General features: G+C 41.7%; 1 protein-coding gene and 1 long non-coding RNA gene across 2 annotated transcripts in view; one reads left to right on the forward strand and one right to left on the reverse strand.

The window, feature by feature from the left end:
- The window catches only part of KLF9 (KLF transcription factor 9), a 24856-nt gene extending 14555 nt beyond the window's left edge, over positions 1-10301 (forward strand). The window contains exons 2-3 of the mRNA XM_084627863.1: positions 6799-7567; positions 10079-10301. Coding sequence (XP_084483989.1) covers positions 6799-7028 — 230 coding nt within the window. The 3' untranslated portion in view covers positions 7029-7567; positions 10079-10301. The remainder of the gene's footprint in view (positions 1-6798; positions 7568-10078) is intronic.
- Positions 7578-15229, reverse strand: LOC311520427. Its single transcript, XR_014711593.1, has 3 exons — positions 15166-15229; positions 13222-13291; positions 7578-9175 (listed from the first exon to the last, which is right to left on the reverse strand). It is a non-coding gene; the product is annotated as an uncharacterized lncRNA (long non-coding RNA).
- Positions 15230-24174: the final 8945 nt, after the last annotated feature.

The following is a 24174-nucleotide window of genomic DNA, read 5'->3' on the forward strand; positions in this document are numbered from 1 at the left end:
CTTCAGGACTTTGTGCCAGAAGGTGTGAGTTAGACATGGAGAAGGCAGTACAACCGAAACCCTTGAGTAGAGTGCTGTACAAGGATCTGGGGTAGACCTAAACCCCAAACAGGATGGCTAACATGTACACTCTACACCAGTGGTTCTCAACCGGGGTCTGGAGCCCCCCTGGGGGGCCTCAAACAGGTTTCAGGGGGTCCACCAAGCAGGGCCAGTGTTAGACTCACTGGGGCCCTGAGCAGAAAGCTGAAGCCTTGCTGCATGGGGCTGAAGCCAAAGCCGGAGCAACTCAGCTTCGTGGGTGCCCCTGTGGTATGGGGCCCCAGGCAATTGCACTGCTTGCGACCCCCTAATGCTGGCCCTGGCTTTTATAAGCAGAAAACCAGTTGTTGTGGCACAGGTGGGCCGTGGAGCTTTTATAGCATGTTTGGGGGGGGGGAGCACCTCAAAAAGAAAAAAGGTTGAGAGCCCCTGCTCTACACGATGAACTCCCAACAACCCCATTCTGTAGGATAGATGCAACCATGGCCTGTGTGTGCATACACAGCACACCTATAAAATTAAATTGTCTCCTTTCTGGGCAGTGGTTATTTAAAAAGGCTTTCAACTGCACTTGGAAAGGTAGAGCGGGAAACAGAGAAACCTTGAAAACCAGAGTCAGAGCTCCGAAGGTTAGAATTATTCAAACACGTGTCTTCTCCCCCTCTCTACTAGTGCTCTGGAGTGACTCACTACTTTGCTACTCCTTTCATCCTTCTTCCTTGACCAAGAGCCAATCTTTTTCTGGGCTAATTCTAAATCAAGATAGTTTCAGAGTCATGTCCCCACTTCATGGGCAACATAAGAGTTCTAGTTTAACAACATACAGAGTCCTAGCATATCCTTTTCAGTCTGGGGCAGAAAAGTCTGACAGGTCACAAGGCATGCCATGTAGCTAGAAGACTGAACTTCATAATGTATTATATGAGCGACTGTTTTCATCCATTAGACTCAGCTTTTACCACTTTCACTGAAGTCATGCATTCCAGTCACAAAGCCTAGCAGACTAGTAAGAGACCGAACAGAGATTCTAATCTGGCCTGGCCCTGTCACAGCAGACACAGCAAACTCCATCACATCCCAGCTGGTGGCAAATGGCAAGATTTCTAATTGAGGAAGAGCATTCTGTGCGGTTAAAATGGTGGTTAGAAGGCTCTGAATGTGGACATGAACCTGATGGCTCTTTCTACCAATCAAGAGCTTGACCTGGTTATATATCAACTGCAGCGTGACAAGGCTCCTGGTCTAGATTACATCCACAAGTTTCTTTCTCACTTTGGGCCAATTTCCAAAAGCTGGCTACTTTGATTTTTGAATCATTGTACCCAGGTGCAGAGCAAAGGCTGTAGCTGTAACCAAGCCAGGGGAGCCATTGACAGACCCAGAGAGTGGCTGACTGAATTCTCTGCTGTGTGTTATTTACAAGCTGTTAGAGAGACTAATGCTGATGTGAATTAGTGAGGTAGTCAAGGTACCCTCAGTTGCCTCACATTCAGGATGGAGTCAAGATGCACCCAAGAGTAGATATACTGAAAACACATTTGAGTCAGGAAAGTTGGTATAGTCCTTATGAATCGGACAGCAGTCTATGACACCATGTGGCACATTGGGCCGACTGCCAAGCTGCTGCGAATTATTCCTTGTAGGCCGATGGTGCAGTTCATCAAAGAAATGATCAATAACCAAAGCTTCAGCCTGCAAGTTGGGAAGAAAATCATTCACCCTACATGTCTACACAATGGCCTCCCAAACAGGGTCAGTTTTGGCTCCTCTTTTGTTCAATATATACACATATGACCTTCCTGAAACACAGGCCGAGAAGTACGTGTATGCTGATTACATCTGTATTGCGGGCCCCAGAAATGACTTCCACAGGGTTGAAGAGAAGCTCAGCCAACACATTCCTATTTTGACCACATATTCCAGCAGGGGAGATGAATTCTCAATGAAACCAGGACAACGGCAACCACTTTCCATTTAAACAGTTGTCTTGTCAATCACTTCCTCTCAATCTGTGTCCCAGGATGGCTACTGAAATTCCAGCCAGTTATCAAATACTTGGGAGTAAAACTCAACCGTAGCTGGACATGCTGGCCTCACCTGAGACTCCTGAAAATGAAGATCTCTTCCCATACTGCCTTGATACGAAAACTGTTGGGAGCCTCCTGGGGAGCCCACTCTTCAGTCCTTTCTACATCTGTATTGGCCCTGCTGTTTGGTGTAGCTGAATAGTGCTCCATGGTCTGGGCGAGCAGTTGCCACATTCAGTTTGTTGACATGAAGAATACTGGTCATTCGTATTAGTGACTGCTTGAATTACACACCAACCTCCAGTCTGTATGTGCTAGCGCACATAGCTCCTTCAATGAGAGGCTATTACTAGTAAGTCTGACAAAACTAGCCTGTTACATCTCTGGCTGGCTGATGCCCCATTCTCAGACTGGAAACAACACACAGTGCCAACTCAAAGGTCTGCTCATCTTCAGAGGAGTTGTCCCACTCCTGTGGACAGGGGGTGTTACACCCCTGCTAATCTCTCAACACCCCTTTGCAATGGCAACTCACACACTTTTGGACAAGAGCGCTACAGATGATCAGCATCACTAGGGTGCTGAAAACTACATCATAGATTGGAAGCATTGGTAGGAAAGAGAACCCAACACACTCAGTAAATTCAGGAGTCCACCACTGCATCTTCCTCCTTGTCTATATGATAGTACATCTTGGACCAACCTCAACAGGCTACTCTCTGGTTCGTTCAGAGTTGCTACAATTATGCGAGAGCTTGGCCTGGTTTCTTCCCTACACTCAGACTGTGGGACAGCATTGCAGACGATAACTCACATTGTGGAAGAGTGCCCAACCTGACATCAGAATGGCAGTTTACAATGCCTAGCTTCCATTGACACAGAGCCTGGACATCAAGCTCTGACATCTATATATGACAGAGAGAGACTAAGGTTGAAAGCAGCGGTTCTCAAACTGTGGATTGGGACCCCAAAGTGGATCACAACCCCATTTTAATGGGGTCGCCAGGGCTGGCTTAGACTTGCTGAGGCCCAGGGATGAAGCCTGAGCCCCACCCCAGGCCAAAGCCCAAGGGCTTCCGCTGTAGGTGCTGGGGCTCAAATTACAGGTCTCCCTGCCTGGGGCTGAAGCCCTTGGGCTTTGGCCCCTCCTCCCAGGCCAGTGGCTTTGACTCCCCCCCACCAGGGCAGCAGAGCTTGGGTGGGCTCAGGCTTCGGTCCCCCCTCCTGGGGTCATGTAGTAATTTTTGTTGTCAGAAGGAGGTTGCAGTACAATGACGTTTGAGAACCCCTGGTCTAAAGCCACCATTTTCTGGCCAAATCTCAGAGAATCTACTCCCATCATTCTCCCTGAATTCTTTGCCTTTGACTCTGTCAGTAATCCTCTCCTTGACATCTTATCCTCAGTGGACCTTTGTGATACTTTCCTCTCCTGGTTCTCTTTCTTCGTCTAGCTAGTCCTTCAGCTCTAACTCCTTTCTTCTCATGCCATCTTCATGGATTAATTTTAGGGATTTTGATATCTGTGAATGCAACCTATGGGTGCCTAGGACACATCTAATGGTTATTGCCCATTCTTGAAATCTTTGTTTCTGAAAGTGTTCAGCAACACATTTTGGGTTAAGATAATGGGTTTTGCTCCCCACACCCAGAAGCACATCAGTCCATGTTGCTGGATCTGACAATAAAGGGACAGTAACTTTTTAGCCTAGGAAGTTGAATTGAATTGACTTGAAGCAGCCAACCAGGAGATTGAGCAGCTTTGTTTTTCTCTATTTGGAACTGTGTTGGTGGCCTGGGTCCCCCTTTTTGTTTCTTTTCTCACAACTCCAGATGACTTTACTTAGTGAAACAGGAATACTAGAAGAGTCTGTGTATTCAAAAATAATCATCCCAATTTTGAGGAGTGCTTCAGAAAAGAAATAGAAAGTGCAAGTTTGTGGATACAGCTCATAAAAACCAAGTTCTAGTCATTTTGTTCTATATAGCTCTTTATATTGCACTCATTACCACAGGATCTGAGTGCCTATAAGTTATGCTATACAAATACACTGGCTGATACCCCACTGGCAGCTGTCTTGGTGAAAATTAAAGATCCCATAACACTAGTGTTCTAATCAGGACTCTCCATCTCAATTTAGAAAACCAGCAAGTAACTGATTTTAGGTCCTAATTCAGAAAAGCAACCCTGTTCAGGACAGCACTTAAGCATTATATGAATAAAGTTAAGCATATGCCTAAATGCTTTCCTGAACAGCTGTTTATGAACTAGTGGTGGAAACAAATTGGCACTTTGTTTGCTTACATAGTTACTGTGCATCTAAGGTGAAATCCTGACCTCACTGTAGTAATGGCAAAGCTCTCATTGACTTTACTAGGATTTCACCTCAAGTATTTAGCATCATTGTAAAGTGCTTTACATAAGCCAGAGTATGAAAGGTAATATTATGGAGTTGCTGATCTGGACTCCATAGTTTAAAAATGAGTCATAAGTTTTCAGTTTAAGTTTAAAACCATTGTTTTGTATAAATCCCATTAAGATGGCAAAAGTCCAAAACATAGACTATAAAGATTAATACTATTTATCTTTTTAATGGCAATTTGATTAAAATTGGGTTATTACAGAGAGTAATCAGCTTCAAATTGTCCCCTTTTTTGAAGTTTTACACTGGATTGTCTCACCTGTTTTCCAAAAACCTTTGAAAGAACACTAAAGTGCCCTGGGATCTGTGCTTTGCACCACACGTCGCTCATCATGCAATGATTAATACAGTATCAGTTATACATAAGTGTCCTTCATTGGCATCATAATTTTAAACTTTTCTCCGTAACTGAAAAGAAATTTATTATACTAAACCTGCTGTAATGAGCAGTGATGCTGTAACATGGTCACTGGCAGGGGAGAGAGAGAGAGATAGAAAGAATGCGAGCCATCCCTACCCAATACTCCTCTAAGCTAGGGGGAAGCTCCCTAAGATGGGAAAGAGGATATCAAATTCACATTTCACCTCTATTGAACGTGGTTTATATTTCCATGATTCTCACCACCCTGATTATCAATCCAGTCCTTGAACCCCAATTCTAGAAGGCAAGTATGAGCTGGCACCTCATTTTACAAAATTAGATTAACAGAGACATTGCACAAGTTCACTGCAGGTACAGTCAGAAGTAGAAGCCAGGATTAAAAATGGCAGACTCAGTTAGCATCCCTTAGCCACACAGCCTTTCTGATTGAATGTGCTTTGGTTAGCCTAACTCCTAAACTCTCTTTTCAAGACCCAACAATAGACCCTGGGATTCCTGATCTGCAATATGCTAATGTTGTCTGGTAAACAGTTTAGTAACCCCTTGTGAAAGTGTGTGTCAGGTCCTCTTGTGACTGACCTGAGGGTAGCAAATACTCTTGTAGCTCTAACAATAAAGATCTGCTTTGAGGGTTAAGGGTTCAAACCTTGCTGTTGACCTGTGTGAGGGGATATTCTGGTTGCACGTGACAGTTTGTCTTTCAGGTTTTCTTTTTAAATGCAACTGGTTTATTTAATTTACACAAAGAGAAGATATCCCATAACACATTAATAATTTACTATAATCTGTATTTTGGAATATGTAAATTATAGCATGACATCAAAATACAGGTATTTTGCATTTCAACCATTGGCATCTCTCCCTTGGGGACCAATTCACTGAAGTACATCAAACCAGTATAAAACACTAGGAAAGTAACACACAAAGGCTTTATTTGGTGACAGCGAAGGTTGCTTCAGGAAACACCCCACCAACTGACAACATGAAAAGCGTAGAAACAACTAGGTAAGGGAAAAGTCTCCTGCATTTCTTGCCACTTTCGTATTGCCCGCAGCGCTGTCAATAACACACTGCAATGCTCCACAAGGTTTCATTTCCCCCTCCACCAGATACCCAAAAGCAATATGTACCCCCAATTTCATCAAACTTCTACTCTAATGCAAAGCCTTAATAGTCACCTCAGCAGTGTTAGGGCAGAAGAACTTCTCAGCTGTATGGAACGTATGGCAGTCAGACGTGCTCATTTGCTCATACAACAGCTTCAGAGGCCTGTTAAGATTTTGCACTGGAGTTTGATGAAATCAGGGTATATACTGGCTTTTGGTATCTGTTGAAGGGAGACATGAAACCGTACTGGTTGTTATTGACAGCCGTGAATAACCGTAGGGTGTTATTGACAGCACTATAGGCTATGTGAAAGTGGTAAGAAATGCAGAAGACTTTCCCCCTTAGCTTGTTATTCCCTTCATAGGTGCCGACTTTGTGATTTCCCAGGGGGTCCCCCACCTCTTCCTGCCCCTGCTCCACCCCCTCTCTTGAGCATGCCCTGCCCCACTCCTCCTTCCCTGCGCCTCTTGCACACCGCTGAACAGCTGATCACCAGCAGGGGGGAGGCCCTGGGAAGGGGGAGGGGAGGAGCTGATCGGCAGGGCTGACAGTGGGTGCTAAACACCCACTATTTTTTTCCCGTGGGTGCTCCAGCCCTGGAGTACCCACAGAGTCAGCACCTCTGATTCCCCTGCTTTTCACGTTGTGAATTGGTGGCATATCCCATAATGCAGCCTTAACGGTGATTAAGCAACACGTGTATAAATTTATTGATTTGTGTAAGCTCTGTGGTATTATTTGGTATTGCTCTGCTGTCATCTTCTAGATTCCTGTTTTTCCTTCTAAACTTTCTGTTTTTATCATCATTACCTTCCTACAGGTGAGCGACCATTCCCGTGCACATGGCCCGATTGCCTTAAAAAGTTCTCTCGGTCAGATGAGCTGACTCGACACTACAGAACCCACACTGGTGAAAAGCAGTTCAGGTGTCCTCTCTGTGAGAAGCGGTTCATGAGGAGCGATCACCTGACAAAGCATGCCCGTCGCCACACTGAGTTTCATCCAAGCATGATTAAGAGATCAAAAAAGTCAAGCTCCACCTCATTTTGAATGATGGACTACACTGGGGGAAAAAAAGACATTGGTAAAGGCATAACTGATCAGCACAAGAAGTCTGCCACTGTACAGTTAATATTCCCTACTTGCATTTTTAAAGCACATGTAGCTGAAATTTAAAATAAATATTTTGTCCCCCGTGCTGATAACAGTCTTAAATGAGTGACTGCTGAGTGAGGTTGGGGGCAGAGATGGGGATCAGAGTAGATGATTAATTTCTTTTGTAACTTAAAGAATCAACACGGGTGTATATATGTCTGACTGGGTGGTCTGACCTGTGACTCCACAATAGTGATTCCAAGGTCTTTGTGATTGCTGTCATAAACATGTTTTGTTGAACAATGTAATGCTGCTTGTATTTAAAATTTGTTTAGTAAAACCACTTTCCAAATCATTTAAATAATTCTCAAGTAAAACTCCATAGCACACATCTTAGAAGTGGGTTCACTTCTATCTCAGAATGATCCATCATTTAAAGACTGTTAAGAAATACATCACATGTGTTACTAATACCACCTGATTGATGTACAAAAGTAAGTTGAATTTAGACTAAAGAAAACTGCGTCTAATTTTTCTTCGTATGAACTATACTTTTGAATTTTTTTCCAATAAATCTGTGTATAACGTAAGCGGATACTTTAAGAAAAAAAAGTAACAAAAAGCAAAACTCAGACTTTCTGACATCATGTGTATTTAGCTCTATTATTCAAAGTTACCAGAAAAAAAAATCAGTCAGCCTAAATAATGTGGCAGGAGTATGAAAGGAGAAATATACTTCTCTGAATTGTTCCTATAATTTCATTTGACAATATATGTACTGTACTATATGAATGCCACTAACAGTGCTTTATTCTGCTGTTTTATTTGAATGGATGCATAATAGCAGCTACCATCTTTAGAAGCTGCTGCTTTTTAAAAGGTTTTTTCTCTTCATACACTTGCCTTAAAGGTTTATTCTCATCATACACTTGTCCAACTCCCATAAATTCCAGTGGGAGCTGTGTGTGCTATGGAGAGACTAGACCTTTCCTTAAGAGCAGTCTATGCTAATGGAAACAGCTAAGGCTCCTTTATCTTTTCATAGCTGTTGTATAGAGTTGAGGGGAAAATCATGAGATAATTAGAACTACAATAAAGAAGGCATGTCATAATATTCCGTATGACATGAGCCTCACCACTAGATACCTTGTATAGTACTTGTGTGTCATATACAACATATTTTATTATAATGGCAATATTACATTTATTTAAAAGCTATGATTTGCTCTTTAAGAGGAGTTAAGACATCACTGACGGAAAACTTAAGATCATTTACATTATCTGAGTTTTCGTCTTGTTAAGTTAAAAGCATGAATTTAAAAAAAAATATTATGGATTTTTCCCTCTTCATCCACTTGTATGGTGGAGAATTATGTTTACACACTTTTCTTTCCAGAAACGTTCTTCTGGTCTTTTGTTTTTACCCCCCCGTCAAAAGACGTAAGGTGAGGTGAAGCCCTATTACAGACATCTAGGGCCAAATTCATCTCTGAATTAACCACATTGAAGTCAGTGGTGTTACACTGGGGATGTTATTTGGGTCCTCTTGTAAAACTTTGTATATATAATCTTGTTAGTACACCTGCAGCGACAGTTATCTTCTTATTGTTTCACCTGATAAAAAAGCTTGCTTCCTAGAAATAAAATTCTACTCAGAAGTAGAATATTTTCTTCTACAATTATACCTGGCTTCCAGCTTTAGAGATCAGTTTGTCTATAGCATTTTTACTTATGTAGTTCATTAGAAATTCTGTCTATGTGAAGAGAACTGCTTTTAAGGCATTAAGGATATTGAGCAGTCTGTGGAATAAAAAGGGAGGCGTTTTCTTCAGTGAAGACATCAGGAAACCAAGCACACTTTCTACCTCCGTTTCAGCTTTTTGAAACAGTTATTTTAAGAAACAAGCATTAATTTCTGGTGTCCAAAATAACTTGTAGGGACATTTGTTCTTCCTAATAAATAGGTAGCCTGGCTATTTCTATTGACCCAATGTAAAAAATGTATTCTGCTTACCAGTACTGTAACTGCTGCCTTGGGGTCAGGACCATGTGGTAGCCCAGCAACTCACAAAGTAATATTTTTACACTCGTCCTCCCCTTCTCTATTAAAAACAAAAAAAAACCAAAAAAAAAAAAACACTTAACAGAGTTTAGAGTCAGTTCTACAATCCAGCAGCTGTTCTATGTGTACTGTTGCCATTATGTGGGACAAGTGCAGTACTTAGCAAATTAGGGACGGATCATGTGAGATGCCGAGTGTCCTTACCTCCTATTGACTACACTGGGAGCTGTGGGTAATCAGTACCTCTTGAAAAAACAAAAAAAATCAGACCATTTAACTACCCGTAGTAGCCTAAATATGGATATAGGTGTCGAGCTATAAGCAACCAAGCTTGAACATTTGGGGCAGAATGTACATTTAAACAAAGGTCACTAAATTGTTTTTCATGTTATAAAAAAAATGTAAGGTACTCTCACAGGTACAAAAAATGGAATGTATAAACTCATGTCTATGTTTGTGAGAAGACCCTGTCTATAAAAATTTCCAAGCAGAAACCAACATTCTGATTTGCTTTAATACATGCTGTATCTCAGCCCCGTCCAGATGGGATTAACATGGTTCATTAACCACGAACAAAATACATTGAGAAAGTTTTGGGGTTTTGGTTTGTTTGTTCGTTTGTTCGTTTTGAGTGAAAGCCGACAATGGATTGAACATACAAAACAAATTGCAGGATAGTCATTTGTATTTTAAACTGAATTTCTGTAAGAGACTGTTGCAGGTGTTGGAAAAGAAAGAAAAATCAGGTTCTCTAATACTATATGTACTTGTCATACTATTCGGGAAATACTTAATAGTGCTGAAGTTAGGACAGCTCCTCTCCTCAGTTAAGAAAGCCCTTCACTATTGCATAAAGAAGCCAAGGCTTTACAGGTATAGCTATACAGCATGCTACTTTTGTGAACAATTTTTTGATAACTTCCATAAACAATTCTATTTTCAGTTTGCAGATGGACTTCATTCAGTACACACCAGACTGGACTCGTTCTTCAGAATGCTGTTTTACTACAGACTAATGATCTGTAAACTATAAAATACCAACCTTTACAATGATTTAATCAGTTTTATTTTTGTACAGTATTCGTATCCTTTATAAGTTATTTTGCTGTCCTGTTTTGTAAATCACATGAACTTGTAAAAAAAAAAAAAAGGAAGAAGTAGGCATAGGTGTTTTTTGTACATATGTATATAAATTGTCCAAATAAAGAAAGGAATAAAAAAAAATCTTGTTATGGATGATTTTAATCAGACTGTGACTGCAGAAAGGTCAATTTGGGTGACAGAAAAAACTTCCACTACCGTAGATGAAAAACATCTATGTATGTTGCTCTCTGAAGACGCTGAGTTTTCAAAGCTGACACAGACATTTCATCACACATCTCCCAGTTAAATTAATAAGAGCGGTGTGGCTAAATCCCTGCATCAGTTTTAAAAATCTCAACCTTTGGTAGTGACTAAAGAGATTGGGTCTTGTTTCTCTACTTTTTCAGGGCCATATTCTCCCTTCTACTAATAAAAGCAGATGGGAGCTTAATTACGGTATAACCTGCTGAGGAGAAAGAATACCAACTCTTCAGTGTGCTCCCCCTTCTCTGGAACCTGAGAAGCTTCTCTGCTATAGCTCTATGGTGTGAGGGCTCCACAGATGTTTAGAGGATAGGTGCTGGAAGAAATGCAGCTGGGGAGCAGCCACTATTCATGGCATTCTCTCCTCCTCACCAGGCAGATGCCCAAGGCACTGGGCCTTTACTGATATCCTGAGATCTGTGTGGTTCTTGAGACATTCTCTAGTTTAAGTAGTAAAAGCCTCTGTTCATTCCATACAGGGAGGGAAGGATGGTGGATGCCTGCTCCTAGATGCACGTTGAAACTCAGTCAGTGTTGGCAATTCTTATGATTTTATAGTGATTTTCAAAGACTTTACTCAAAGAGTAGCTGTCAATGGTTTGCTGCCAAACTGGGAGGATGTATGTAATAGGATGCTGCCTGGGTCTGGTACTATTCAATATTTTCATTATTGACTTGGATGGAGTGGAGAGTATACTTATTAAATATGTGGACGACACCAAGTTGGGAGGGGTTGCTAGCACTTTGGAGGACAGAATAAGGGTTCGAAATGATTGACAATTTCGAGAACTGGTCTGAAGATCAACAAGATGATATTCAGTAAAGACGTGCAAAGTGCTACAATCAAAGAAAAAAATCAAATGCACAATTACAAAATGGGGAATAACTGGCTAGGCAGTAATACTGCTGTAAATAATCTGGGAGATTTGGTGGATCACAAATTGCATATTAGTCAACAATGTGATGCGGTTGCTGAAAAAGCTAATATTCTGGAGTGCATTAACAGAAACATCATATATAAGACACACAAGGTAACTGTCCCGCTGTACTCAGCACTGGTGAGGTCTGGGCTGGAATATTGTGTTCAGTTCTGAGTGTACCACTTTAAAAAAGACATGGACAAATTGGAGAGAGTCCAGAGGACAGCAACAAAAATGATAAAAGGTTTAGACAACCTGACCAATGAGGATAGGTTAAAAACCTGAGCATGTTTAGTCTTGAGAAAAGATGACAGAGGGGGGGACCTGATAACAGTCTTCAAATATGTTAAGGGCCATTATAAAGAGGATGGTGATCATTTGGTTTTCCATGTCCATTTAAGATAGGACAAGAAGTAATGGGCAAGGGAGATTTAGGTTAGATATTAGGAACAACTTATAAAAGGATAGTTAAGTACTAGAATAGGTTTCCAAAGGAGGTTGTGGAATCCCCTCACCGGAGGTTTTTAAGTACAGGTTGGACAAACACCAGTCAGTGATGGTCCAGGTTTGCTTGGTCCTGTCTCAGTGCACGGAGCTGGACCAGATGACCTCTCAAGGTCCATTCCAGCCCTACATTTCTGTAATTATATGATATTATTTGGTGGTTTCTTAAAGGCCCAGCTTCTAGAGTCATGTGATTATCAGAAAAACTCATTTCATTTGGGAGGAAAAACCTAAAAAGTAAGTCTTCTAGCTCTCAAGGTTGCAGAGAGAAGCTTGAAAATGAACACCAAAGGCTTAACAAACCAAAGACAAACAAAAAGAACTCAGTAGTTATTATGTAAGATTGATTTTTAAGCCAACGTCATGATTTGGGAGGCCGGATTCATTATTTTTTAAACTGTTCAGGGCTGCAGTTCCTTGCTCTTTCTGTAGGTTTCACCCCCAGAGGGGAGAATTTGGCCCTAAATTAAGGGGTTCCCAAGCAATGCACTTTACTAATTGTTTCTAGAGGCACCAACCAGGCTTTGAACTGTTCCCAAAGAGAAGTGAATTGGATCATCATAATCTGGGTGTAAATTGATTAATTTTTGAAAAGTGATTGCTTCATTGTTTGTGTAACATGATACCCTGGGGCGGTCATCTGCAACAGGGATCAAACTTGCATCTAAAAACATGACCCTTTACTGCCCAAATTATAGGACCCAGCTCTGTTAGTTCAAAGACTATGCAGAGTAAGAAAACTATATATCGTTCAGCCGCTAGGGTAGGACAGAGAGCCAGAGTGAGTCAGCATGGGTTACAGCTGCATAGCAGGACTTCTGTGAACAGTAAGACTATGGGCAGAGGGGGCCAAATGATTTTTGTTTAAAAAAGACTTATTGTCCCTGACTCCATTATATAAAAAGAACAAAAGGAGGGGTTTGGTTTGGTTTGAAATAATACAGAATAAAAGAGTAACAAAGCAGAGCTTTTTTAACTTAATTTTTGGAGAGAGCAGACCCCTTCTAACAATTTGGGACTCTCTCTTTAACAATAAGGAGGGGGGCATTGTAACAAGCAAATAACCTTGCTTGCCACAAACCCTGAAGGATAACTTGGCATTTATATTTTCCTCTGTGTGGTATCTTTAAAAAGTATCCTGAAAAACCTTCTAAAATAGACACATTGAACAGATAAAGGGCCACACTTGGCTGTGATTTATACCCACTGTGACCATACCAAGTGTAAAGTCAAGGCAGGATATTGCTCTTCATTTGCAAATTTAAAATTACAAAATAAAATTTAGAAATGATTATTTTATCCTTTGCTTACCCACCAAGACCTGAGCTCAGGGGTCGGTTTCCACATTTCCATTGTGACAGTAGATGACATCACTTAATCTTTCCCTTGATAAGATAAACACATTGAAAAATGGAAAGGAATTCAGAAAGGAATAGCTTATGTGACCAGCAAGCTGGAGGGATTGCTATAAGGGGAAATAAAAGATTTTAAAATACATAGACTAAGTAAAGGATGTTATCATTACTTATTAATATTTGTCAACACAAGAAAGAAGGAAGATTATTTAGGTGTGTCAAGGTTCCTCCCCCACTCTGAACTCTAGGGTACCAATGTGGGGACCTGCATGAAAACCTCCTAAGCTTACTTTTACCAGCTTAGGTTAAAGCTTCCCCAAGGTGCAAATTAATTTTATCCTTTGTCCTTGGAATATCCACTGCCACCACCAAACTCTAACTGGGTTTACTGGGAAACGTAGTTTGGACACGTCTTTCCCCCCAAAATCCTCCCAAACCTTGCACCCCACTTCCTGGGAAAGGTTTGGTAAAAATCCTCACCAATTTGCATAGGTGACCACAGACCCAAACCCTTGGATCTGAGAACAATGAAAAAGCATTCAGTTTTCTTACCAGAAGACTTTTAATAGAAATAGAAGTAAATAGAAGTAAAGGAATCACCCCTGTAAAATCAGGATGGTAGATACCTTACAGGGTAATTAGATTCAAAACATAGAGAATCCCTCTAAGCAAAACCTTAAGTTACAAAAAAGACACAGACAGAAATAGTCATTCTATTCAGCACAGTTCTTTTCTCAGCCATTTAAAGAAATCATAATCTAACACATACCTAGCTAGATTACTTACTAAAAGTTCTAAGACACCATTCCTTTTCTATCCCCGGCAAAAGCAGCATACCGACAGACACAGACCCTTTGTTTCTCTCCCTCCTCCCAGCTTTTGAAAGCATCTTGTCTCCTCATTGGTCATTTTGGTCAGGTGCCAGCGAGGTTACCTTTAGCTTCTTAACCCTTTACAGGTGAGAGGATTTCTCCTTTGGCCAGGAGGGATTTTAAAGGGGTTTACCCTTCCCTTTACATTTATGACAAGGTGGTACAAGGAGTCAAGAGATGAAGTTCAGGCCTGATCTACACTTAAAAGTTTTACTGGCATAGTTATATTGGTTAGGGGGGGTGTTTTCTCCAACATAGATATGGTGCTAAAAGCCCTTGGGTAAATGCCGTTACACCAATATTACTGTGCTTACACTACAACATTGTTATACTGAGGTCTGATCTACACTTAAAATTTAGGTTGACATAGCTAGGTCAGTGAGGGGTGCGAAAAAATCAAGCTATGCTGTCTTAACCTCAAGTGTAGATGCAGCTGGGAGAGGAGGTGATCCTACAGTGACAGAACAACCCCTTCCATTGCTGTAGTCTGCCTCTACACTGTGGGGTTATGATGGCATAGCTACAGTGCCGTAACTATGCCGCTATAGTCCCCATAGTGTAGACACACCCTGATACTGCATCCACACTAACAGGCTTTGACGGTGTAACTATATAGGCAAAACCATCCTAGTGTAGACAAGGCCTTAATTTCAGGAAAAATCTTCCCGACAATGAGTTCTACTAGACTGTGGAATATTTTCTCCAAAAGAAGAGTAATGGAAGCCTCATTTCATGAACCATTTAAACACAGACTGGACTAACCACTAGATAAGAAGAATGGTAAGTCTCCATGGGAGCACTAGCCAGAACACTTTGTTTAGTCTGCAAAGTACTCAGATCTGTGGACTCTGAATACAGACCAGTTGAGTAAGAAAGTTAAATTTTTCCATGGAGAAAAAAAAAATCTTTTGTTTCTTTCATTTATTTTTATTTATGCTGAAAGAAAAAAATAGGAATCACAAAATACGCTAATGGAAGGATCTTGGTTAAATATCTGCAGTTGTTCAACAAGACCCAAGAGTAATTTCTTACCTGCTAAGAAGATTTCTCATAATGCCATAACATGCCAGCCCAGACAGTGGGTATTAAATCCTTCCTGCAGTAAACACATAGGAAAACAAACAAACAAACTGAAGGAGTGTCATCGTTCTCCTTCAATGGGATGCTGCAACCAAATACTGCAATACACAGAACTTTTGGCTCAGATTTTTAAAGGTATTTCAGTATTGTTGCACTCAGCATTGCAAGGACTAACTGATTTAGGAGCCTAAGACTCATTTTAAAAAGTGATTAAGGCATTTAGGAGCATAAATCCCATTGACAGTCAGTGGGATTTTGGCTCCTAAGTGCCTAAATACCCTTGAAATGAAATGTAGGCCTTGCAATGCTAAGTGCAGCAGTTACCTAAATACCTTTAAAAATATAAGCCCTCCTGAACAATGAAACAAGGTGAGCAACCTAACTAGCAGATAAGAAGTTACTCTTCTCCTTCATCCCTATGATGTCAGCCCAGACAATGGCAGCTGCAAAAATATCCTCCTCCAAAAGCGACATTGGGAGGGCACCGAGGGAGAAACTAGAAACCACTGACTAACTCAAGCACATCAAAAACCTATGCTGACATATAAAGTTTTGAGAAGCCCTAGTTTCCAAAGGACGACTTGTTTCTTTTCGTGCCTGTGGGTGGGGACCTGCAGCCTCAGGGTGGGTGAGGGACAGGATGGAGTAGTACTTTTAGCCAAGCAGTTTGACAAGCTAATACATTTATGGGCGTCTGGTCTGTTTTTATGTACTAGCCATTGCCTTGGTAGCCTTTAATTGTTTCCAGACTGGAAGCCTACGTCAGTGTGACTTGAAAGGCTATGAATAATGACTCTGCTGAGAAAACAAAGACAGGGAGAAAACCATAACAGCATCAGTCATAGATGCCATGGTAGGTGTGAAGATTGCTGTGCTTGTTTTACTGGACCCTATCAGAGTGCCTTAGGCTCTGCTTAAGGGCTGGTCTACACACAATTCTTGTACCCATTCAACTATTTTGCTTAGGGATGCATTTTTTTTAACCAAAATAGTTGAAGTGGTACAACCCCGAGTGTGGACGCTCTTACAGTGGTATAAAGGTGACTACACTGGTATAGCTTACCCCTACAAACTTTATGGGAATAAACTATTCCAGGATAAAGAACCTTTATACAAGTATAACTGCATCACATTAGGGATTGTACCACTTTAGCTATGCCAGTTTCAAATCAGCAAAGTTAAAGCAGTACCAAAACTGTGAGTAGACAAGCCCATAGTGAGGAGGACTAGTGGGGTTGGAAGCAGGAAGGGAAGTTCCAGCAGGTGGGTCCAGATTCCCACACACTTGAAGCCCATTAAAATACTTCTGCGACACTGGTGGGATGGCCTGAGGCCTAAACAAACCTCTAAGGTGGGGCCATCGGATACTGCTTGTGTTGGTGATGAAGACGTCCCCAATTCTTCTCTTTCCTAGACACCTTCCTTGGACTTTCCCCATACCCCAGCTATCCACTGCCAGCATCCCTATAAAGTACAGGACTTTCCCTATGCTCAAGCTTTGGACAGTGTTCCAGGTGGGTCCCTCTGTCCCCACTCAGACTTATCTCAGTTTGTATTCCTCCTTGCTGGGAATGACTCACAGCACTTATCTCCAGTGGGAAGTCGGCAAGTCCCCTTATCTTCGACAGCTTACAACATCTATTTCATTGGAAGATATGTGCTCCAGTGGTAGTGGGGACTTCTTTGCTCTGAGCACTCCAGAGCTCAGTAGGCCATGGAGGTTTTAGCCTTCGTCTCAGCTCAGCTGTAGAGGACAAATGGATTACACCATCTCACATAATCTAGGGGCCTTTCAGTTAGATATACAAGGCCCATCCAGAATATGCACACTCTGCTCCTTCAGGGTTTGTGGGGAGAAACATGAGGAGGAAGAAGAGACATCCTTGGCCATAAGATAAGGAGAGGGATTTATCGAAGAAAAATGAGGTATCATCTTGATCACTACTTTGTTTTGCTGAAAGACTAGGTAGTGGTTTCTGATGTCCAGGAATTCCTCCAGCCTTCTAGCCAGGAAAATTGTTATGCGGGCAGGCTGCTCTCAAAAAGCCTCTCTTTAAAAGCTCAAAGAGAGGGCTATGAGAGCAATAAGGGCCAGGCTGAAGGGCCACAAAAAGCAACGTTGGTTTTAGCTTGGTTGCTACCTTCAAAGCATCCATCTCTCTCTATAAGAGTCTCTACCCTATGGACAATTTATCTATATTATCTTGGAGCCCTGACCACAGAGGCCTGGTCCTCAAGGTAGCACAATCCTGGTCTCTATGTAGACCCTCCAAAATGCAAGCTAGAAGGTTTCTGTTATCTAAGTGCCAACACTGAAGAAACAGTTAATGGGCAGTGATGGATTTCCAGACATTCACGCACCCTTGTGGTTAGCACCTGTTCTGGTATGACTTTTTCAAGCACGGTCATTTGAACAGGCCAAAAGATGGGGGCAGCTAGGATCCTTGTGCAGGAGATGTTGAGAGGAGGGTTTGCTGAGGGGATAATCAAGGGTAACACTTAAAAGTTGGCAGGGTTTTCTTTGCACTTAGTCCATAGCCTACTTGGTCTGAACAAGGACAAAGCCCAGAGTTAGAAGTTTCAAAGCACGCCTGGTTTTCTGGGCTAACCCAGAACCAGTAATATGATAATCATCCTATCCCTTGCTACTGCTGGTTTGTTTTTTAATTTTCAAGAGCACCTCGGGCAGAAAATGCATAGGCTTAACTCTAACAATGGGAAAGTATTTGTTCTGAGAACAAGGTAGTCCATGGTTAAAGTGAGCAACTGAGGATTTTGATGTCTACTTGGGTGGTCATTAGGTCTTTTTAGGGCATCCTCATACTTCTACATTATGATTGCAGTTCCCTTTTCCCTCATGGCTGTGGATAAGCTGATCTACTATTGCTCAGAGTATCTTTAAAGATACTATGCAAAATGAAAAAAGTTACTTACGTTTATAAAGAAAATATGACATTCCAATTGTCTTCAGTCTTCACAAACACCAGAGACATAAGAGCCCAAGAGTTCACAGTTATTGACAAAATAAGTTGGTGAGTGTCTGTTGATTTTCTCACATACATCATCTATTCATGGCAGTGGACTGAGAGCCGTCATCAGCCTGCAATTTTCTTACAATTCCCTTTACCTCCTGTTACTGTTATATTTCATTATTTGTTCAGTGTAACAACTACCCATCTGCAGCAAAACAAAACATCTCTGCCATTTTTAAATGTCTCAGTATTGAAGTATCTAGGTGTTTGAGTTGGAGGAAATCACTATTTCAGAAGCCCTAAAGTAGCAGATTTCATACTAAAAGCAAACAAATGCTTAAATCTCACGGAACTGAAAAACCTTTGTGGAGAACAAAATAGAACTAAATGAAAGCAAAATGTTAAAGACTTTGAGTGGGTTTTAATTATTTTGCTAAAAAGATATGGTCAGGTTGGTATGATCTACTATACTATACTATATCTACTATACCCTTTTCCACCTGTTTCTGAATTACAAGATAGTATAATGTGCCATGTAAGAAAGACAGTGGATTTTGTGTAACAAACAAAAAACCTACTGTCACCAAACAACTCTATTTTTGCACACCTCAGAATTAACAAATGAGTATCCATGAATGATGGAGAAGGGAAACTATAGTTTCTTTTGTCTGAAAAGCAAACAAAACATACTTAGCCTGTAAACTGACTGACTTCTCTCCAGAATGGACCCAAATTCCAAAGTTCAGAGCAGGATCCAAACTTTTCAAAACTCAGGATGCTTGGAGATGGAGATTTGGTTTGACACCTTTCTTGTTATGAACTGAAACAGAAGGGTATGTACAGTACTAACATTTAAAAGGTAATTTGCCAGATCCTCAGATGATGTAGGTTATCTTAAATGGAACTATGCTAATTTATACCAGTTGAAGATTTGGCCCAAAATTTAGCTTCTTCATATTTATTTCTAATTATACTTTTCCTCTGGGGTATTTAATGTAATGGACGTGGTAAGAAAAATTAACTTTCTTTGCAAAGTGGGAGCTAACATTAGGAAACGGGAGAGAAAATGGGCCAAAGAACCCTATCCACCTGCATCTGTTACTCTTTCTATCCTTTTAAAAAACTGTTAGGAAAATCTAAAAAATTTACTGCATATTAGATTAGTCTGTTCAAAGAAAACTCCACCACATTGTCTCAATCCTGTCAAATCACTGTTCATAAGCCCGGAAGGAATCACTTTTTGCGAGTACCCTGTGCAATGGAGCCTATCATTTTAGTTACAAATACATTTGGCATTGCTCAGTCTTCCTGCCTCTCACAGCCATCTTGTCTGTGATAGAGACTGTGTGATACCCAAGGTTAAGGTAAACCAGTGCTGATGGAGACTGAAACAAGCACAAAAACTCTAATATTAGTTTCAGAGTAACAGCCGTGTTAGTCTGTATTCGCAAAAAGAAAAGGAGGACTTGTGGCACCTTAGAGACTAACCAATTTATTAGAGCATAAGCTTTCGTGAGCTACAGCTCACTTCCTCAGATGCATATCGTGGAAACTGCAGCAGGCTTTATATATACACACAGAGAATATGAAACAATACCTATTCCCACCCCACTGTCCTGCTGGTAATAGCTTATCTAAAGTGATTTCCAGCACAAATCCAGGTTTTCTCACCCTCCACCCCCCCACACAAATTCACTCTCCTGCTGGTGATAGCCCATCCAAAGTGACAACTCTTTACACAATGTGCATGACAATCAAGCTGGGCTATTTCCTGCATAAATCCAGGTTCTCACATCCCCCCCACCCCCATACACACACAAACTCACTCTCCTGCTGGTAATAGCTCATCCAAACTGACCACTCTTCAAGTTAAAATCCAAGTTAAACCAGAACATCTGGGGGGGGGGGTAGGAAAAAACAAGAGGAAACAGGCTACCTTGCATAATGACTTAGCCACTCCAAGTCTCTATTTAAGCCTAAATTAATAGTATCCAATTTGCAAATGAATTCCCATTCAGCAGTTCCTCGCTGGAGTCTGGATTTGAAGTTTTTTTGTTTTAAGATAGCGACCTTCATGTCTGTGATCGCGTGACCAGAGAGATTGAAGTGTTCTCCGACTGGTTTATGAATGTTATAATTCTTGACATCTGATTTGTGTCCATTTATTCTTTTACGTAGAGACTGTCCAGTTTGACCAATGTACATGGCAGAGGGGCATTGCTGGCACATGATGGCATATATCACATTGGTGGATGTGCAGGTGAACGAGCCTCTGATAGTGTGGCTGATGTTATTAGGCCCTGTGATGGTGTCCCCTGAATAGATATGTGGGCACAGTTGGCAACGGGCTTTGTTGCAAGGATAAGTTCCTGGGTTAGTGGTTCTGTTGTGTGGTATGTGGTTGTTGGTGAGTATTTGCTTCAGGTTGCGGGGCTGTCTGTAGGCAAGGACTGGCCTGTCTCCCAAGATTTGTGAGAGTGTTGGGTCATCCTTTAGGATAGGTTGTAGATCCTTAATAATGCGTTGGAGGGGTTTTAGTTGGGGGCTGAAGGTGACGGCTAGTGGCGTTCTGTTATTTTCTTTGTTAGGCCTGTCCTGTAGTAGGTAACTTCTGGGAACTCTTCTGGCTCTATCAATCTATCAATTCTAATATTAGTGTTCACAATCCAAAGCTTTTTAAATAAAACTGTTAAATTGTTAGAGGAGGATGGAGGGTATTTTCTTACCTACTAATCAGTTTGCTCTTAGACCCTCTAGCTGGTTTCTGGGATTGCTATAATGTTTTCTCCTTCCAGAAGACGGAGGTGGGGAAATGGAAAATTTCTCCATATACTTTTCCTGTTGGGAACACTAGACTCTCATGCCCACCTCTCACACACGATCAGGTCTCCCAAAGTCCCTTTGACCCTCACCCCATGATGTGATAGAATATTTTGCCACAAATGTTTGTTAAATAATTGAAAGAAACATCATAGTGTTTCTCGTTTTTTGTTCTTCCCATTTCTCTCTCTTTCCCTCATTATCTAATTTCCCAGACTGCTTTTCCCTACAGACAGCCCGTTTTCTTTTCCATGCTCCCTCCCCAATTTTCTGACCTTCTTTCTCTTCCCCTTTTAATTTCACTCATTCCGGTCTCTAACCCCATCCTGGCTCCCTTTCCTTAACGCTTCTATGTTACATCATCTATTCCTTGGGGCTTCCTTTGTGCTCACTGTGTCCCTGTTACCTCAACCTCATCCTGTTCTTTCCCAAGACCCCTTTCCATCTTCTGTGACCACCCTCATGTTCACCTCCAGATAAACCAATCCTATGCTTTTTACACCCCCAGCAAAACTTATCTCATGTCTCCCTCCAATTTTCTCCAGGCCCCATAGGAGAGTCTTAGGTTTGGCAGATCTCCCTCCTCTCACAAATGAGCAATATGCCATAGCTGCCAAGTATTGTGCAGCTACATGGATAACAATTTATGGAAATAATTTGCAAGTATGAAAAACCCTATTATGTAATATGTATAAGACCATAAACTTCAGTTTAAGGTGAATACAACCTGCCCCATGCAATGGTGGGCGTAAGTCATCATGCTGCAGAAACTTGGCATTTAGGTGGATGCTGAAGAGTGTATGGGGAATAGGTGGGTGGAAGATGGAGTGGCTGGGGATTGTTGAAGGGGCTGAGTGGGTGGAGGTTGTGGGGGGCGGGGTGGAAGGTGGCAGTAGTTAAGAGAAGTGGAATGTACAGGCCGTGTCAGAGAGGACAGAAGCTGGGAACTGCTGAGTTTGTGAGGTGTGGAAAGATGGGGTGGCTCTGGGGAACATCTGAGAGTAGATGCTGGCTAAGGGCTGATGGAAAGCTGGGACTTGATGCGGGTGGGATTGGAAGGTTGCTGTGGAGGGAAGCCTGGGCCAGGATTGTCCCCATCTTACCTTCTGTCCCTACTGTTGCCACTTCCTGCTGCCACCACTGCCGGCCTACTCCTCTTGGCTGCTCCTTGCTTGGCTCAGGTCCAAAAGGCACCATAGAAGCTTCTGGAGGTCTTGAACTGAAGTTGCATGACATTTAGCGCTTGTCTACATTTGAAAGTTAATTCATATTAAAGTAAGGTGTGTATTTAAAGTGCACTGGCTATTCCTGAATAACTCCATACACAGACAAGCCCTTAGCCTGGACTGTGGGAATGTGTATGTGTGAGTGTCACGTGAGGTGCATGGCAGTTAATGCAAGTCCCCTTGCAGCATACCAGGCAGAGCTTTTTGAAAGTCAGAATTTTGCAGAAAATTCCAATATTTTGAAATTTGTTTTTGTTCCAAATCTGAAACGTCAAATTCTTTTGTGGATAGAAAATTCTGAGTTTTCAAACTGAAGTTGCGTTTAGACATTCCCAAACTGACAGATTTCATTTTGGCTCAGTCCAGCATTAATCTACGTCCCCATGAGCTGCCACAGTGCTCCGTGTTCCCATTTTTCTCTATGGCTCGGCTCCCTTGCCATACATTTCACGTGATGCACTATGACCCTACGACTCCCATGATACAGTGTGTCAGTTCAACCTATGGAGAGTCCATGATGCATCATCGGAGATGGGCCGTGCTCCCTGCCTAGCCTATGCAGAAGAATGGGAGCCTGAGGCACCCACACTACAATGCCCATGAGGCACTGCACCAGCTGATGCAGACAGATGAATATGGAACTGACCCAAAACTAATTATTTCAATTTGGATTCAGCTGACTGACCCAAATGGAGAAATACTGCATTTTGATTTTTCATCAGGGAAACAAGCATCTAGCCAAAAATCTTTGATTTTGCAGAAATGTGCATTTTCCATTGAAAAAATATTTTGATGGAAAATTCCCGACCAGCTTTAGTACCTGACACAGCCAGCCAGCCAGCAAGCCCACTGCTTAGCTGATGAAGCATGGGAGAGGCAAGAGCTGCTGCAACTCTGAATGCTACCCTTTTACACAGAAGGTGCCAGGCCCAGCATTTTGGGGCTGCAGAGGTGGTGCTGGGAACACAGCATCCCATTTTACCTCCCCAAAACAGGGACAGGTTGTTTCTCCCCCTCAGCCCATTCCCAGAAGCCTAGTTGCCCTCTCAGGAGCAGTTTCTCAGCCAGCAGTATTTTTATTTAATTTTTTAAAATGTAAAATAACAATTAAATAGAGAATCCAAAACAGCTCCCAGTTGAGCTTTTACACTAAAAAATGAATTCCAAATGGTGTAAAGGTGTGACACTGCAGCCTGAGTACTTTGTAGGGAGAACGGCAGTACTCTCTCCCCTTCCTCAGTTAGGTGTTTCACCTTGATCTCCAAGGGATGTCTTACTATCTTTTACAAATTAAGAGTTGGGAGAATTTTGAGTATTTTATTTCATTAGTGTTGTCCATGCCTATGCCATGAGTTTAGAGGACAATTACCCAGCTAACAACAATCTATGAGAGAGTTTTATTCTTTTTCTGTTTCTCCAATGTTGCTTCCTCACCCTGTAAGACAGTGATTCTCAAACTTTTGTACTGGTGACCCCTTTCACATAGCAAGCCTCTGACTGTGACCCTCCTTATAAATTAAAAATACTTTTAAATATATTTAATACCATTATAAATGCTGGAGACAAAGCATGGTTTGTGATGGAGGCTGACATATTGTGACCCCTGAAGGGTCCTGATTCCCAGTTTGAGAACCCCTGCTGTGAGATAAAGATCTATGGAATACTGTTTCCAGTCCCCTAGTGACAAAACATGGAATGACCCTCCCAAAACCTGAAGGTGGAAGGGGTCCTCACGCACCACTTCTGTTTGAAACAAATGGGAGAAAATAAGCAGCACTCTTTTTAACACAAAACCTACATCTGGGGCTAAATTTGACCTGACAGTGGCCTGTTAAATAAGGCTTTAATTTCTAAAATGTTACTTTTGTCACACAGCAAATTAAGTGGATGCCAGTCAAACTAATACCGTCCTTCAAATGGCTCCTTCAGTAGTGAAAATAAAG

This window comes from Lepidochelys olivacea, assembly GCF_965140295.1.
Source record: "Lepidochelys olivacea isolate rLepOli2 genome assembly, chromosome: 5".
Taxonomy (NCBI): domain Eukaryota; kingdom Metazoa; phylum Chordata; order Testudines; family Cheloniidae; genus Lepidochelys; species Lepidochelys olivacea.